Below are 17,029 nucleotides of genomic sequence, written 5' to 3'. Positions count from 1 at the left end.
AAAGGAATAATTGCATTCAGCCTTTTCCCAAAATCCTGGAGAGAGCCTGCAGACTTCAGCCAGCATGAATGACTTTCCAGTGACCCTAAAGTCAACCAGAGGTCAAATGATGGGGCAGACTGCCCAGGAGCTGCTGTCCCTGCTTGCCTGGAGCTTCCCTGTTAGCTGCTTGCTGCAGACCAGTTGATAGGATGGGCAGAAGACTGGTAATGGCTTGGTATTTACAGAGCCTAAGTGTTTGCTTGCACATACAAACACAGGTTTTGGGCAGTTTGGGTCCATCTTATTCCCCTTCTGCCTTCATTTGGAAACTGGCATTGTGTTTGTCTGGGGAACAAATGGAGTCCCTTTGGTAGTGTTTATCTGTCAGCTGCTGTTATTAATTGATGTAATTGGGTTTTTACTAATATTTACCTAGGGTTTTAACATGGAAGTGACTACACAGATAATTCTAGTGCAATCTTAGAAGAAAGTCAATGCCTTAATTAGAGAAATGGCTTGCTACTCTTGACTTGTTATTCAAGTATTGATTCTTGTTTTCCTGCCCTGAAAAGTGTTTTCCCTGGAATTTAAAGAAGTTGTTAACTAGATGGGTAACATCTGAAGAAGGATATCCTAGCAATTAGGAGGAACAAATAAGTTTGACAAACTAATATTTGTCCTGAAGGAAACCTGAAACATTTGGTGAGGGAAAGGGAATTTAAAGGCATTTCTGCCTTATCCAAGTCTCTTTCTGAAAAGTCACTACGGGAGAGTGTGTTGAGGAAAAACAGAACTGCTGGGACTCTTGAAGAAGGTGAGTTCCATCTACTAAACTTTTACTATGCTACACTAAGTCCTATAACTACACAGGATCATCCAGGGAAAATGAGAGTTATTTAAAAGCATAGCAGAATATTATTTTAAGCAACACACTGGTGATGCTGAAGTGCGGCGCCTCTCAATTCTGCTAGGGCCAGCAATTTTAAAGATTAAAAACATATGGAATACAGATATAGAAGATATCCCCAACACTTGGGGTATTATTTAGCATTATTTGTATTATTCAGGCTAGCAAAAACAGAGATACCAAGAGAAAATCTCCTGTTACAGGGTATGAGCCATCCAGTAGATAATGGGAGTTGGAAAGAAATTTTATGGGAAAGTTTTTCTTTAATTGCTCTCCTAGAGATTTCTTCATCCTTTCCCTGAAGCATCTAATGCTGGCTGCTGTCAGATGAGAGGCTACTGAACTAAATGGACTATTAATCTGACCCAGTACAGCAATTCCTGTGTTCCTATGTCTGCAAGCAAGCTTTGTCTGCTGAGAGCTGTCTCTCTGGAATAAACCCTCCATTGGAGGCTAGGGAAGGGAAATTGTCCAGAAGCTTTTATACTGTTGCTATGTAATTTTTGATGTTGTTTTTAAAAGGTATATTATTTTTTTCTCTCTCCTTTTATGTGTATGCATGTTTTAAATTATAAAATTTAGCTTCCTGTTTGATGCATTTGCTATTTGGTAATAATCAGGTCCATTGAGTAACATAATTATTCAGAATTATGTGCCTCTGAAAATTGAGGGACAAAGTAATCTTAGCTGGTTGGCTGGCATATGGCTGAATGATGTATTCTGTTCAGAAGGGTGTGAACTGAGTCCCTTCATCACCCATTGCCAAAACCTCTAATATATCTGTTTCTTCTTTAAAAGTAGAGATTTTCTTAAAGAAGGATTTATTATTATTGTTGTTGTGACTAATCAGGGTTGGCAATGTTCTAGTGAACCCAACTTTCTACCTTCACTCATTTTTAATAGAGTGTATTCTATTTTGCTTGACTCAAAAGAGCTTCTGTGAGTAACCTACCTTTGCAGTGAGTTATGTGAAGCGGAGTTGTAATGTCAAGGAATTGTATGCCTTGGGTTTGTTTGTTTAAAACTTAAATTGGGTTTCCTTATTTTTCAAAGGCTTAAGAGTGGATGTCACAGTCAGGCTATTTAATTCAGATCTTTTTAGTAGACAGATGATATTGCTACATGTAGATGGCTTTCAGTTCTCCTGACTGCTTTAAAAGGTGCCTTAGAGACGCGAGATACAAGCATGCTTTGTTTCACCCAGAGAAATGTGAATTTCATATAGGGAGAATGTGTTTCATTTCCTTACCATGTGTCAACAACTGGATCCTAAACCTGTGTTTATCAGATGCAGAACTGGGTTTGGAGGATTATCACTAAATCAAATGCTAGACTGGAATTTAAGTTCTCACTACAGCATTTCTCAAATTTTTGTAGTATTCTACTTTTAGGCTGTTTGGTCTTTGATGCTTAGATCAGACATACGGAAGGCTATGTTTTTGCATTCTCTTTGTACAAGATAATAAATACTTCTTTCTATTTCAAAGCCCTTATATTCTTGTACTAAAGACAATACACCTGATTCTTTTTGTATATTAAGGCCCATAATTACTGCTCAAACCCATGCCAAAAAAAAAAATTGTCTTGACTCACACATGCTAAAAGAGATCCTAAGGTTTTCTTTAACACATAGACTCCCATTATAATTCTGGAAATGTATCTCCTAATTTTCAGTAGAAAGAAAATCCAAACACATGGTTTTGTCTGTCAAAACCAGGGTCAGAGTGGTTGAGTGAATATGAGACCTAGTCCATGTTGTAAATACAGCTATTAATACAAAGGAGCGGTCTAGAGGTGCTTTTTCTTGATCTTCAGAGTATCTTCTATCTCCTGCTATATTAGAGCTCTGCATCATTTTTTCTTTGAGTATTCTTTCGTGCACCAGGTGTGTTGCTTCTTATATATGCTTGAATTTCTTAGTTTTCCACACAATTGAGTCACTTTTAATTGTAATTAAATAGGCTGGGGCGTGTTTTTGGGGACCATTGTGAATCTCTTACAGCAACACACAAGCTTTGCATTCATGAAAGAGGGTTCTTTACGAATTAAGTCATCAACTTAAGCAACAGTAACTGTACCCAACATAGCTGTTTTTCCTCCCACTTCTGCTCCCTTCCACTGTTCCTCATAAACTTGGATACACAGTGCAGAGTAACCACAGTTCTCCACTTCTCACAATCTTTGCAGTGATGGACTCCACACTGGGAATTGGAAACCTTTGTCTTAGGATCTAGTATGGGCAGGATATCTTCAAGAGCCATGGCTTCTGTAAGAGAAGTGACAGCCTTTAGAGAATTCACTTATTTTGATTGCTTCCTTCGGCTGGCATCTCTTTTGCATTCTCTTACATAATTTTGAGGACACAAATTGAGGGGCTTTTTTTCTGCTTGCTTCTGATTTGTTTTAGCATGTGGTACTCTTTGACACCCTGTGAATATAATGGACAACTGTCTTCATCCCAGGTGGCACAGATAGTACTAGCTGGGAAGAGAATGGAGTGAGGCTAATACTGAGGGATGTACTTGAACCATCATGTGCCTTTTGGCTATCTCTGACTGGATTATTCTCTTTAATGGTTTATTTTTTGCCTTATTACATTAAAAAAAGTCAAAAGTGGATTTTGAATGGCTCAGTCTTACTAGTTAAGATCCTCTTTTGCTTTTAAAATTAATAATTTTAATACATTACCTTGCCAATGAAGCTGAAGGATTTAGTGATCCCAATGCATTTAGAGGCAAAATGCTGCCCTGCTAAGTGTTTGATCTGGGTTCAAGTTAAACTGGTTATGGGTAAAATGCTTAAGCTTGTAGGTTTGAGCAGGCCTAAATGCCACATGATGGCATATAACCTGTCTCCATCTTAAAGAGTATGCATGCAACTTCTTGCATAATGTGAAGTAATTCAGGTTAGTTTCTCTGTTCACAGAAGTGGGAAAGTTCTCTTGCATTTATGAGTGGAAAGATGCTTTAAAAAATGGGCCTGTTGGGAATGATTGCTGTGCAATTAATTCACACACTGGTTTGCACTGCAAGAATACCTCTGTGTTGCATCAGAAGTCATGCTTTGCTGACTAGCCTGTATGACATTAAGTCTTAAATTTTGTCAGTGTTTAGGCTCCTCTTAAGTTGCTTTTGGAAGTGAAATGGGAGGTTGTAGTTCAGTTTGGTCTTTCTGACAATGTAATCCATTTGTCCAGCACCTCTAACATAATCATTCTGGGAAACAGATCCTCCAGATATGTTAAAATGGGAAAAAGATGTGTTGGTTTTGTGGTTACCACAATTGATTATTGCACCTCTTGTCCTTATAACCTGACTGATAGGTTTTGTGACATTTTCGGGTGATTGAGAGGAGCACTCTGAACGTGCTTACATGTGTAGTGTTATCTTAGTGTATTACTGGCATATTGCAATTTCTTTGTTGGCTTCCTGTTAAGCAAAATATTGACTATTGACATAAAAATGCTATTTTTGTTCCGTAATCCAGTCTATGGATTTGTCCCCTCCTAGTTAATGGCTGCACTTGTTCCTAATTTTGCTCCCCTATTGTTCCTGTGACAAAGAGCTACAAAGAACAGAGGTTTTAAAATAAATGTTCATAATCTCTACCAGCCCTCTGGCATATTCTGCTGACCCTTAGGGAGTCTTACTGGGAATATATTGGAACTTGTGATATTTAATAAGTGAAGGTTCAGGAGCCTGAAGTAGACAGCAGAAATGTCATCTTTGGGTAAAGTAGGACTGAAGACTCTAATAACTCAGAGGAATTACAGAACCTTTCAGCAGACATACTACTAGACTTGTCATACGTAACAAAAGATTATAAATTACGTGTTAAGTTATTTTGTGTTAGCACAGTGTCCACACCTCCATGATGCTAAGGTGATAGATGCACCTCTAGTCCAAACAGACAAGTATTCAGAAATAAAGTTCGCAACCAATGCTTGAACCCTGTTTATCCCGTTCCACTTGGATCACCCTCCTCTATTGGTAAAGGGGTGCAGCAAGGATACAAACTCCCGTAGCTCTGACGAAGTAGAATTTCCAGTCTTGTAGTGCAAAATGTTGGACAGCTAACAGATTGAACCTACCTCCTGAACATAGTGTCTTTGCCTACTAATTCTGTGCAGGAGATTGAGAAGCCTAGGTCATCATTTTGCAGTTCAGGCACATCCCTGACAAAATTCTCTTTCAGGGTTCTCAGACAGACTCTTGAATAAACATTATTCATCTTCTGAGTGAATCCACATGCTCATCCTACCAATGAGTTTAGATTACTGCAGAGAGCAGATTTTTTCTTTGCAGAAAAGTAGATTCTTGTGGGATCCTTCTGTGTGGCATATGAACTGTGCTCAGTCGAGGCAGAGCCATCCACTGCAGTGCGTGTTTTCCGAATTAAACAGAGTTTTATTATCTTCTTTGTTTTTCTCAGTAACTGTTCATTTCTTTGCATCATGTGTGATGATCACTGACCCTTCTTCAGTGCACATCCAGGCAGTGCATCTATGCCATAATGGGGCACAAAAAGATCTATTTACGAGTTGCCCAGGTGTTGAAAGCTGAAATTGCCCAGAAATTGAAGCTCTAAAACTTTTTCTTCCTTAAATTGGTGATGGAGTTAAGGCTAATGCCATGATTTGGAGTTGTGGCTAAATATCCAGGTTTGCTAAATTTGACTAACAGGTTCTGTCCTTTGTACCATGAAAGATATCCTGTATGGGTTCAGGCAGAGGAAGACTACCAAACTGACCTCAGAGAGAGAGAGAGGGAGAGAAAGAGATGGTGTGCTGCTTTGCTTTATTGTGATGGTTCTGCTAAGACCAAAACTTCTCAGGAAGATACCTTTAAGGCTGAACAGACAGATGGGACTTGCTTCTCTACTGGAACAGTCATCTCTTGCCTTGCTAACAGCAAATGTTTCAAGTTTAAATTGCCTGATCCTTTCCTACCTGCTACTGGTAGAGCATTTGATGAGCCTCTGTCCTGACTGCTGGCTTCTTTGATTGGGGTTTTAAGACCAGCACCAACTCACTTACTGTCACAAGTAATAGTTACCATGGTTCTCACATATCTTTGCACTCCTTTAATGAAGTATCTTGTAATTCTGTTTCAGTGGTTCACCTGCAGTGCTCATTGTGACCATAGAGTGTTGGTCTCCCAAAGAAATGTACTTGTCTGTCAAGGAGCTGCCCTCCAAAACTGCTTCCCTCTTCAGCTTCTGAGCAGATGAAGTACTCCATTCTTTTAATGATTCCCAGGCCACCATCATTTACTAGGGATCTTCCATCTGTCACCAAAACAATAACATCACTTGACCCCTCTTACTGATCTCAGAGGCCTCTTAAAGGTTATAAACAGTCAGTGTAAGGCCCTTTTAGTAGTTGCAGTGGTGGTAAGTGCTGTATTTGCTATTGGTCACCATGACACGTTTCCCATCAGCTAGAAGGTGAAGGATGAGCATTCTGAGAGCATGCTTGGGAGTCTTCAGATCCCCTGCATCCTCCTAGCTGTAATGCCGCTTGTGAAGAGATTGGCGTACTTATAATCATCTGGAACAGGATGTGGTTTTCCTTTCTTACCCAGGCCTCCCATCTCTTTCCAAGAACCCTTCTCAGAAAAACTTGCTTTGACTGCCAATCAGTGTGATGCTATATTGAGATGCCTTGTAGCTGAAGTCCAAGTAATTGCTGGTCAGGGGAAAGACCATTAATGGAAGATCTTTTTCCTGGGCTGGGAACATGTCCCATTCTGAATTTGATTTAGAGAACAGAGATGCTACCTTTCCTTTATAGATAGTTGAGTATGCTATCAATTCTGGTTTTGGCTCACCTTTGTTATCTGTGGTGCTTTTCTCTGCCTTGGCTGGATGATGAGAGGGGAGCCCAAGGGATAGGTTTCTTAGTCCCATCAGTGATAATTTTTCCTCTTCATTTGCCATATTGCATAGAAGCAGGTAGGATCAAAACAATCTTGTTGGGCACACAAGATTGTAAAGGACTATCTGATCACAAAGTCCAATCTAGTTTTTCTGAGCTATGAGGAGAAACTGTGCAGGAGTGAAGAAAACCCCCTGAAAAAGACATAATTAGAGAACAAAACTAAAGCAGTAGGCATAGCACCTTGGGTGGGAAATGCTTTATATTGGAATTTCTGATTATATGTGACATGAGTGACCAGCCTGCTTTGAAGAGCTGGTTTTGCTGGCTACACTATGCTGCTTAGATTGTTGATCATCTGAATAGTGAGATAAATTGAGTGATGTATTTTCCCCTTTTAGTTTGGGGATGGGCAGAAACAGGGAAATTGGCTTGGTCTGAAAAAAACAGGCAAACAGCAAACAAAACCAGACTCATAAAAAAACCTGCGAAAGCCGCAAATCTGGTCTAAAGGATCTCTGATCTCCTCAGCCTCTGTAGCTCTTGGGGTAGTCTCTCATTTGGGGTATTCTGAATATAAAGTTAATGGCTTACATCCTTAGAAACATTAATAAGGTACAGATGACAATGCAAGAACAGAAAATTTGATTCCACTGAGAGCAATTTTAAGTATTAAGATACAGCTTTCAAAGTAGAGGAGGAAAACCAGTTTAAAAGTTCACTTAAACTCAAGGAGCAGAAAGCTCCATTACTGTCCTTTTGGTTTCCTTAAATGCAAGAGAACTTCTTGATAGTCCACTGGGATTTTTGAATGTGGCAGAATAATGAATGCATTTAGTTACCAAGCAGAGTATCCTATATACCAGCACAAAATGTATTCAAAGCCCCTTGAATTCTCTGCAGAAAACTGCAAGAGTCCCTTACAGAGGTGATTGAAAGATGCTGCACAGGAAATCAACTTCTCATCCTGTACATAAACATGAGCCAATTCTACTATATCTGGCTCTTGGAGCAGTACACACAGTAAATTGTTAACCCCATCACCTGACCTAACCATTTATCTTTGCTTCTCAGTATAGTTTTGGCAACTGCTGAGTAATGAAAGAAACATGGAATGCAGATAGCTGTAAAAAAAAAAAAGAGGGGAAAAGAAAACACCCTCCCCCCTCCAAGAACCCCACCCTCAGTTACAAACAGCCCTTTAAACCAGCAAATAACAGGAGAGAATGAAAGATTTCCTGATGCAGTGGGAGGATCTTAAATGTGGTTCACATAGAACAGAATTAACATCTCCCTAGAATAACAGCCATGTGAAGCATGGATTTTCAGTCCTTCACATCTGTTCATTATGCTAGCATTGTGCTAGCACAAATATATTGATAACTCCCCCAAAACCTTTGTAGAACAAACAACTGTAGCACATTTCAGATTTTGAAATGTAAGCTCTATGTGTTTTTAATGTTATGTTATGCTTGAAGGTTGGCTGAAATGGGTCCTTCTGCTTATTATTGTTCCCATATGAGGATTCAGGCTATGTACTCACAGCTGCTACCCTCCAACATGGACTCTCAGTTCCACTGAAATCAATAGCTGGCACAGCAGGGTACTGTTGTATGGTGTGTAAATAAATGGGTGTCATTGTGTCTCACTTTTTCCACACACACACCCCACACCACCACCACCCTGCTTTTTTCCTTTTCTCCTTTCAGATTTAGATTTCTTTTTTCCAGGCCTATATCAGTGTGTGTTTGCAGTGCAGGCAATAAAAAGTATAGCTGCTTAGGGAAAAAGAAGCTTCCTCCCTCCCTGTTTTCATACTTCCCTACTTCCCAGTAGGATTTTCAAATAAACAACAATTGCATTAATTACGTTAATTGTCTTTTAACAATCTTGGGGAAAAACACCCAAATAAAACACAAACCCATTTTGCAAGTGTCAGCTTTATGACAAAAAGGAATTCCCAGTCACCCAGTAGACAGCTATCTTGCATACCAAGATGCAGAAAAGTAGTATGGTAGAAGTGTCTTAATTCTGTTACAACTATTTATCTTCCTTTCTCCCATAAGTCTTGCACCTATAGTTGAAAATATGTGACAGTTGTGGTTATGGGATGTAAAGGCTGTAGATCTGCTTTTCAATAAACTGACTTTGAAGTTCTCTTCCATGCATTTTCTTTTTTATTCATGCATCTGGTCATATAGAGTGGTTTACTTTTTTTGGCTGCAGACTTGGCAGATACAAAATGCAGATGTTGTTCTTCTTACTTAAGCTGCTATTTTAAGCTTTTTGGCCAGCAGTTGAAAATTTCAGGCTTGGTTGTTTATTTGCTTATCATCAAAGTGGTTTTTGTCATATAATTCATATGCAAGTATTAGCTTTCTGTGTTTACTTTCAGAGTTTGAGATTAGTAGTATGGTCTTTTTATTATTTTTTTTTCTCTTGCTTTCTTTTTAAACCAGGATGCTCTTTTGATTAATAATACAGTAGAATATGTTATGCTTCAGAAAGCTTCTCTTTGCCAACCCCCCCTCCCCAAGCCCAACCCTCAAATTGTGCTATAGTGCTTTCCCTTTAAGAAAACCATATCTTTCTCCAGATGCCTGCATCTCTTTGATACAGAAGGGTACACTAAGTTCCATCTATAAACAGAATCCACTAATTAAGAGTAATTGCTTCGGAGATTGGTAGAGACTATTCAGCATCAGATGCATGTTCTTCTCGGATATCCATTAGCCTCTAATAAGATAATGCAGATGTGCCAGTCTGTTTCCTGTTTCCTTCTATTGTACCTTTATTGCCGTATATGGACCAATGGGATGGGCTGAACAATAAGTGGATGTCCTTTTGCTCCCGGAGCCCTTCTCAAAGGAACATTTGTTATTAGATTGCTTTTTCTGTTTAGTTTCACATCACTATGCTAATAAAGGAAACATAACACTCCAAAAGCTGGGGGGGGGGGGTATTATTATTATTTTTTTTCTTCTGCCACAGTAACCAGCTTATTGTTTAATTAAATTTAGTTGGATAGCCAAGAAAACAAAAATGCAGCATCTCACAGTCAATGAGGACTGGAGGAAAACAGAGTACACCCCTTCATGAAATAAAGTTTCCAAGTGTTTTTAAGAGTTTAAAGGCAGCAAGGTTATCTTGTTACTGTATCTGATTTACACTTGAGTCGTGCTAAATCTGCTGAATTATTCAGTACTACTCAATGCAACACCATCAGCTAGCATAATAGAAAGCATGTGCATAATCAGGGATTTCAGTACAAACTGTACGTTAAATACAGTAAGGGTTCTTGAAACTATTAGGTCCTGACTTGAAAACAGCAGTAGAATATGTCTCAAAGCTATCTAATAAATAAGGACTCCATCAACTCTGTCCTTTGGGGAAAGTTATAATGTATTGTGGAGAAGTTTTTGCATGTAAAATTCCTCTAGAACTGTTTTTGTTGCTGGGAGAGGAGCAGCTTGCCTCTCTCATCTTACTGCCCAGGCTGTGCTTGCAGTGCAGAGGTTCCTGTTTTAGGATTTAGCCAAAGATTTAACAGTGGGGGATTTTTAGCAGTGATAAGAAAATGGGAAATGAACTTAGAAAAGTCTTTCTCCATGAGCCTGGAAACTGGGGACAACTGTACTGCAGTCTGCTGGGCTTCGAGCATCCAATTCCCCAGAGCCCAGTGCTATGCAGAGCACAGTCTCATGTCAGCATGCATCTCCTGTGTTTGTGGTTTCACCCCCCAGTTGTAGAGGAAGGGCAGCAGTGGTTCACTATGGTAGATGGGTGAAGGGATAGCGGTTTTGCCTTTAAAGTGAGTGCCACAGTTGTGGATATCTTAAACCTGCTGAATTTCAAACATTGCCACAGGTAGATCAGAGTTCCCTATGGTGCTTTTCAGAAGTAAGGGAAGAAAAAGAAGGCAAAAAAAAGAAGGCAAAAATTCTGCTTTACTTGTAACACAGACAGCTTAATTCCGTGCTACGGACAGTGAGATGGGAGGAAGAGGAATGTGCATTTGAGGTGGTGCTGGCAGAAGGGAGGACAGAACATAACCTTCCTGCTGGCACAGGACTACGGGACAAGCCTCCTGGCTTGGCTTCTTGCCTATCCAGCTGTTGATGTGCGTCAAAGTCACCTGTAACAGCAAAGGGGTTTTATGAATTCAAATAAAATCTTATGCAGAATTCCAAAGGATGAGTTATGTTCCAATAATACCAAAAATTGTTACCAAATGTAAGCTAAATAACAATATAATGAATGAGAATTAATTTGCTTAATACACTCTAGGAGAACTGATGGATTTGTGGAAAACAAAGCTGTTTTCTATAGTCAAGCCTGTGCAAAATGCATGGGAATTTGAGACAGTAAGAAAAGCTGTATCACTGTTTATCCAGCAAAATTTAGAGCTTGTATGTGAAGATTTGTGGGCTTAAGCTTCTGCTCAGCTACACAATCACCAAGAAGAAATGTGGAAAAGACAGGTACACCTGCTGCATTAGCTGCAGCTGATAAATATTCTGTCTGCTCTGTACTAGAGCTACTGTAGTCTCCTTCCCCTGTGGCCATCTGCTTTATCACTGAAGTCAAGTCAATAAAAAGCCTGTAAAAAAACAAAAAGGAGGCATATGTTCTGTCAAAGAAGAGTCATTGGCTACTGTTCAATGCAGTGTAGTGCACAGTGTGATCATCTCTTGGTGAGTCTTCAAAGAAACTTTTCTGTATGATCCTTTTCCATGCTGTTAATGCGAAAGGCCTTGTGCTTGTGAACAGTCTCTAAGGACAAGTCTAATGGATGAGGATTTTCATCTTATACTGAGTAGAACCTCTGAAGTGCTTCAGTGACAGCAAATTTGCGAACGTTTTGTCTTGTATGTACAAGGCAGAAATCAGTGTTGCTGTCTCACATGTATGTGCATTCAACTACCTTTAGGGTGACTCTGGGGCTAGTTTGGCTTGCTCCTTCTGGAGCTGTTCGTCAGCTGGCTCTTCCTGTCCTGTTTAGGGTCACCTTGTTATCTCCCTCCTCAAGGGAATACAAATGTAGGATAGAGGAGAGTATGTTCAAGGTCCACACAGCATGGAAAGGATGGGGCTTGCTTCTGGCAAATCACAGTTCAGAGAAGATTGTAGGCACTTACCATACCAAGTGACAATAAAGGAAAGTCTCCTCACAGCTGGCACCCATACAGTGTCTTACAGTGTTTTGCAGTGTGATGCAGGTTTACTTGAGCAAAAGAGATGCAGATGGTTCCTAGGTGAAAACATTCGTGGCTGATGTCCAGTACTGGTGTTTATCAGTGAGTGGAGGGGCATGAGCTCTGAGTTGCCTTTAGTGCCATGGAACTAGCATGAAAGGGGACAACTGATATTTGGGTTTCCCACTTTGCAGCAGTTTCTACTTTATGATGGCCTCTGCTGTGTGGTGGTGCTTCTGTAATCTCTGTTAGCAAGAGTTGGTGACTTGAAGTCCCTTGGTAACCACAGAACGCCCATAGCTCTTGCTTCTTTACAAGAAGCTGGAGTTGCTGGAATGTAGGTGTCTGTCTGTGATTCCCTTCTCCACCATGGTATTGATGTTCAGCTATGTGAACACTGATAACACCCTGCTGCTCCTTAGGGACACTACTTGAAGTCAAACAATACACAGTTTAGGGAGTTTAGGGTATCATACCTTTTACACTGTTTTCCCTCTCTGCCTTTATTTAGAGAAAAAAGCTCTGGAGAACTTGGGGGACACCAGGTTCTGATGGCTTGTCTCCAACGCAGCTATTGGCAGGAAATTTCCTGCCATGAAGGGTGAAAGGAGGGCAATTTTGAGTAAGATGAGAAAACTTGCTTTCTGATAGTAATTTCAGTGTATAATTACACCTCACAAAATTATAAGCATGCAAAACGATGGGATTATAATCTAGTTTTGGCACTGTTAGGTATCTCATATGGAGTTGCATGATGATGGCTTGGCTTCATGAACAAAGATTTTTGGGAAGGGCTATAACCACACTTACTACAAGCACGATAACCAAGGGTGAGTGGGATGTGCAAATCTGTTTGGAAAAGGGTGCTTAGGCAGTCAGGGAGTGTCCGACCAGGACTGTCCTCTCCTGAGTAACCTTGAGCTGCCCATGCTCTGGTCCACCCGCATGCAAGGCTGGATCTGCAGCTTCCCATGCACCTTGTCCCCTACCGATTCGACCCTCACCTGTCCATACCGACAGGTGAGAGCCAAGCCCTTCCAGCCTGCGCAGGGGGGTTCTTAGGTGAGGTGCAGCTCATGCAGAACTGGTCCCACCCTTTACACCTGAGGTTTAACTGCCAGGCCTGGCGAGATAGGACGGTGACAGCAAAGTCCTCAGGTCGTAGGTTTTGTAAGAGTGTCCTTCTCTTAGACGGCAGATCATACAAGGCTGGATGAGCTCCATCAGCCCGGGTTTGAAGATAGGAGTTTTCCTTCTCCTATGAGGAGGGCCTGTCTTCGCTAATGAAGATTCAGGAAGGGCTTTAACCCACACATTCTGAGCAAGACGGTCATCTCCTGGGTCAATCTCGAGCAACCGCTGTCACAAGCCCACCGAGGCACCAGCAGCACTGCGGTATTGCTATGTGTAGGCAGGATTCTGACTTAGAGGTGTTCAGTCATAAGCCCACAGATGGGAGCCTCGCGCCAGTGGCTCCTCAGCCAAGCGCACGCACCAGGGGTCTGAACCTGTGGCTCCTCTTGTACTGAGCAGGATTACTGTTGCAACAACACAACATCAGTAGGGTAAAACTAACCTGTCTCATAACGGTCTAAACCCAGCTCACGTTCCCTGTTAGTGGGTGAACAGTCCAACACTTGGTGAATTCTGCTTCACAATGATAGGAAGAGCCGACACTGAGGGATCAAAAAGCAATGTCGCTATGAACGCTTGGCCACCACAAGCCAGTTATCCCTGTGGTAGCCTTTCTGACACCTCCTGCGTAAAACCCCAAAAGCCGAAGGATCGTGAGGCTCTGCTTTCACGGTCTGTATTCATACTGAAAATCAAGACCAAGTGAGCTTTTGCCCTTCTGCTCCACCGGAGGTTTCCGTCCTCCCTGGGCTCGCCTCAGGACACCTGCGTTACACTTGGACAGGGGTACCACCCCAGTCAAACCCCACCTGCCGCTGTCCCTGGAGCGGGTTGTGCCCAGCACGCACCGGGCACTTGGCACCAGAAGCAAGAGCCCCCCTCGGGGCTCAACCCCTGCCCCACCGGGTAAGTGAGAAAGCAATCATACTGAGGAGCTATAATACAGATGCATTTTGTCATCACTGAGTACATCACAGAGCATGTTCATCTGGTGGTCAGGAAAGGAAGGACCAAAGAGTTTCCCCAAATGCCCTTTTCTATTTCCTGGAAGAGTTGGTTCTTTTCTGGATGCTTAAATATACAAATATATCTGATGTTGTGGTTCTGGGAATTTTTATGATTTATGATGAGCTCTCCATTTCTTCTGGCTAACAGATTACTTTTAGAAGAGGAACTTTATTTCCAAAGCCCAATATCATTTAAAAATAGGTGACCTTGTTCTGTGGTTAATTTTATACATAGATATTTGGGACTGGTTTTCATCAACATCCCTCCCCTTTTTCCACCCCGTTCTCCCCCTCCCCCTACCATTTTGAAGCATGGTGTTTTTGCCAGGTTTTTTTGGAATTGCTTTAGAAAACATTAGTTCTTTATGTATTCCTTTGATACTTGTCTCTTAAGCATCGTAAAGCTTTAGCTAGGTAAAACAGTCACCTGTGATGGTTCATCTCATTCTGTGTTGTTAATGAGTCAATATATTTTGGATGTTGAGGCTTCCTCAGAAGATCTGCCTGGTTTCACTGGTCTCCAAGCACGTGGTCCTCATGCTTGGCATGCACAACAGCTGTGTGTTAGCTCGCTATACCCTTGTTACAGTCTCATCTCTGCATATGTCTGTCTCCATTGCATTAAAGGTATTTTGTGCATAATTTATACAGTTATCAAATACTTACAAGCTACATTTCTGTTATCCCTGAGCAGGCTGCACTCAGCAGAAATTGCTGTCTGAAAACATGCACAGCTGGTAACCTTTGCTGGTATTCCGCACAGAGCAGAAACACTCCACTGCTCTCTGACAGGCAAACATATGCATTCAGCAGGGTTGGCTCTTTACTTTTTTTTCCTTGCTCATTTGAATTCCTACCGACAACTAGTAGACTGAGTCGCAGTAGTAACAGTCAACGCTGTGTTGTCACAGTTTTCCTTCTTGCGCATCAATTTTGCTTTGTGACCTTGACAAGTCCTTTCACCACTGCCTGTATTTTCCTACCCAAAAATCTTGCCTTTGCTTTCAGGCTGTAATTTCAAAGAATTGGGAATAAAAATGCTGTATAGGGGTGGATGTTGATACTGATTGCTGACTGTAGGAGATGCAAGGATGTAGCTCATTGTATCATGAAACAAAGGCTTTAGGCTGCCCAGGAAGTGCCCTGTTCTCAGCCTGAGGCTTTTGGTACATGGACTGAGAAAAAAGGGGACCCCTTGGTAGGTGACAGCCATTTGTGTAAAACACTGTAGCTCTAGATGACTCTGAAGATGGTGGTCATGAGAGTGAGTTCCCTAGCAGAGCACAGGAACAGTGCCTGCCTATCATGTCACTCACCCAGCTCATGAAATAATGGGTGCTTGTTTATTTGGTGATGGAGGAAGTTCACACACACACACACAGAGGAAAAAAGAGAGAATGGTCAGTAAGATATCTCTTAACTAATAATGAGATTAATTAACTGTCCTTTGTAGGAACAATCACTGATAAACCAATTAGTGTGTTAACAGCTGAGTACAAAGTCACCCTCAGACACTTGCTATTGAAGCAAGCAGAAAGCTGACTCAGTGTCATTCATTCTGTATGAATTCTGTATGGGGAAGCTGAAAGCTTTTGTGTACATGGAAGCCCTACCATATCAGTATTTCAGGTGGTTACTGATGTATCTGTTATAAAACTGCCTGTTTCCAAAACAAGATTGCGCTTGACCAGAGACTGCTTTTGGTGTAACACATCAGGCAGGAAATTGAGTTAATTGGTGTTCCGCTGTCAGCTTCAAGTAGAGTGAGAATTTTACCCCCAGGTAACAATCATCTGATCTTGTAGGATACTGATAAATTAGTGATCACTCAACACAAGTAGCAAAGGGATAAAAGAATTTTCTATGTGTATATACTAAAAATATGTATATTATAATCAATATATTGTTTTCTTCTTTCCACAGGCTGTATCAGTATGCATCTGTAGAGAGCAGCTGCCCTCCCAGAGAAACATTTGTGTAAGCAACTGAACTCTGCCCTGATACCCAGAGTAAGAAGACTTTTTCTGTCCACGATTTGCAGAACAAGAATGTCCTGAAAAAAAGAAGAGTAGGAAACAGTGATCAAGTATAGGACGGATCTGATCTAGTGAGCTACCTTTTCATCATCACACAATCTAGCTCAAGCCCTACCTGCAGGCTTGACAGCCCTCTTCATTCACAAGTTGAGATATCTATTTGCTGACCTGGAGTGATGCAGCATAATATTTATACACTGTGAGGTGTTAACATGACAACCAGTAGCCGCACATGTCCAGTACCAGCAGTGAATGGACATATGACTCACTATCCAGCAGCGCCATATCCATTACTTTTTCCTCCAGTCATCGGTGGACTGTCACTCCCTTCCCTCCATGGACTCCAGACTCACCCACCAACTAGCGGATGCAGCACCCCGTCACCTGCAAGTGAGTGTTAATAGAGGTATTAATAGCTTTTATTGACCAGTTTTCTGCTAACAAAGAATGATGATTTTCATTCCAAAATTATTATGAGTAATTGCAGTTGCTCATCTGTGGTGTTTTTTACGTGGGCAAAGAGTATGCATTTGTTTTGAAATACCATTTTCACTTAATCTTGTTTTTACACAAATAAACATGCAACTATATGACACATCAAAGCTGTGGAAACTAGGGATGATAAAACCTGCTATGGATTTTGGCATATCCTGTATTATCATGTTAGCTGCAGAATCTGACGTTGTATGTTAGCTGTATTCATGAAAGTGTATTTATGAACAGCAATGGTTCCTCAGTACAGAAATATCTTAAGTTGTGCAGTAATTAATATGCTTTCATTCTCTGTAGGTAGCCACTTTCTTTCTAGGCAGCTTGCGAAGGCCAACCCAATGGACAGCTAGTAGCTGTGAGCTGCCTATGGCTGTAGAATGAGCCTTTGAGTCTGTGGTTGA

At 41.1% G+C, this 17,029-nt stretch overlaps 1 protein-coding gene across 3 annotated transcripts in view; it reads left to right on the top strand.

The window, feature by feature from the left end:
- Window positions 1-17,029, top strand: part of RARB (retinoic acid receptor beta) — a 327,709-nt gene that overhangs the window by 117,163 nt on the left and 193,517 nt on the right. For all 3 annotated transcript variants that reach the window (XM_031052500.2, XM_031052499.2, XM_005152832.3), the window contains one exon: window positions 16,024-16,526. In XM_031052500.2, coding sequence (XP_030908360.1) covers window positions 16,349-16,526 — 178 coding nt within the window. In that variant the 5' untranslated portion in view covers window positions 16,024-16,348. The remainder of the gene's footprint in view (window positions 1-16,023; window positions 16,527-17,029) is intronic.

Source organism: Melopsittacus undulatus, chromosome 1, assembly GCF_012275295.1.
Source record: "Melopsittacus undulatus isolate bMelUnd1 chromosome 1, bMelUnd1.mat.Z, whole genome shotgun sequence".
Classification (NCBI taxonomy): domain Eukaryota; kingdom Metazoa; phylum Chordata; class Aves; order Psittaciformes; family Psittaculidae; genus Melopsittacus; species Melopsittacus undulatus.
The sequence above is the reverse complement of the archived record's forward strand: the minus strand, read 5'-3'. Positions and strand labels throughout refer to the sequence as shown.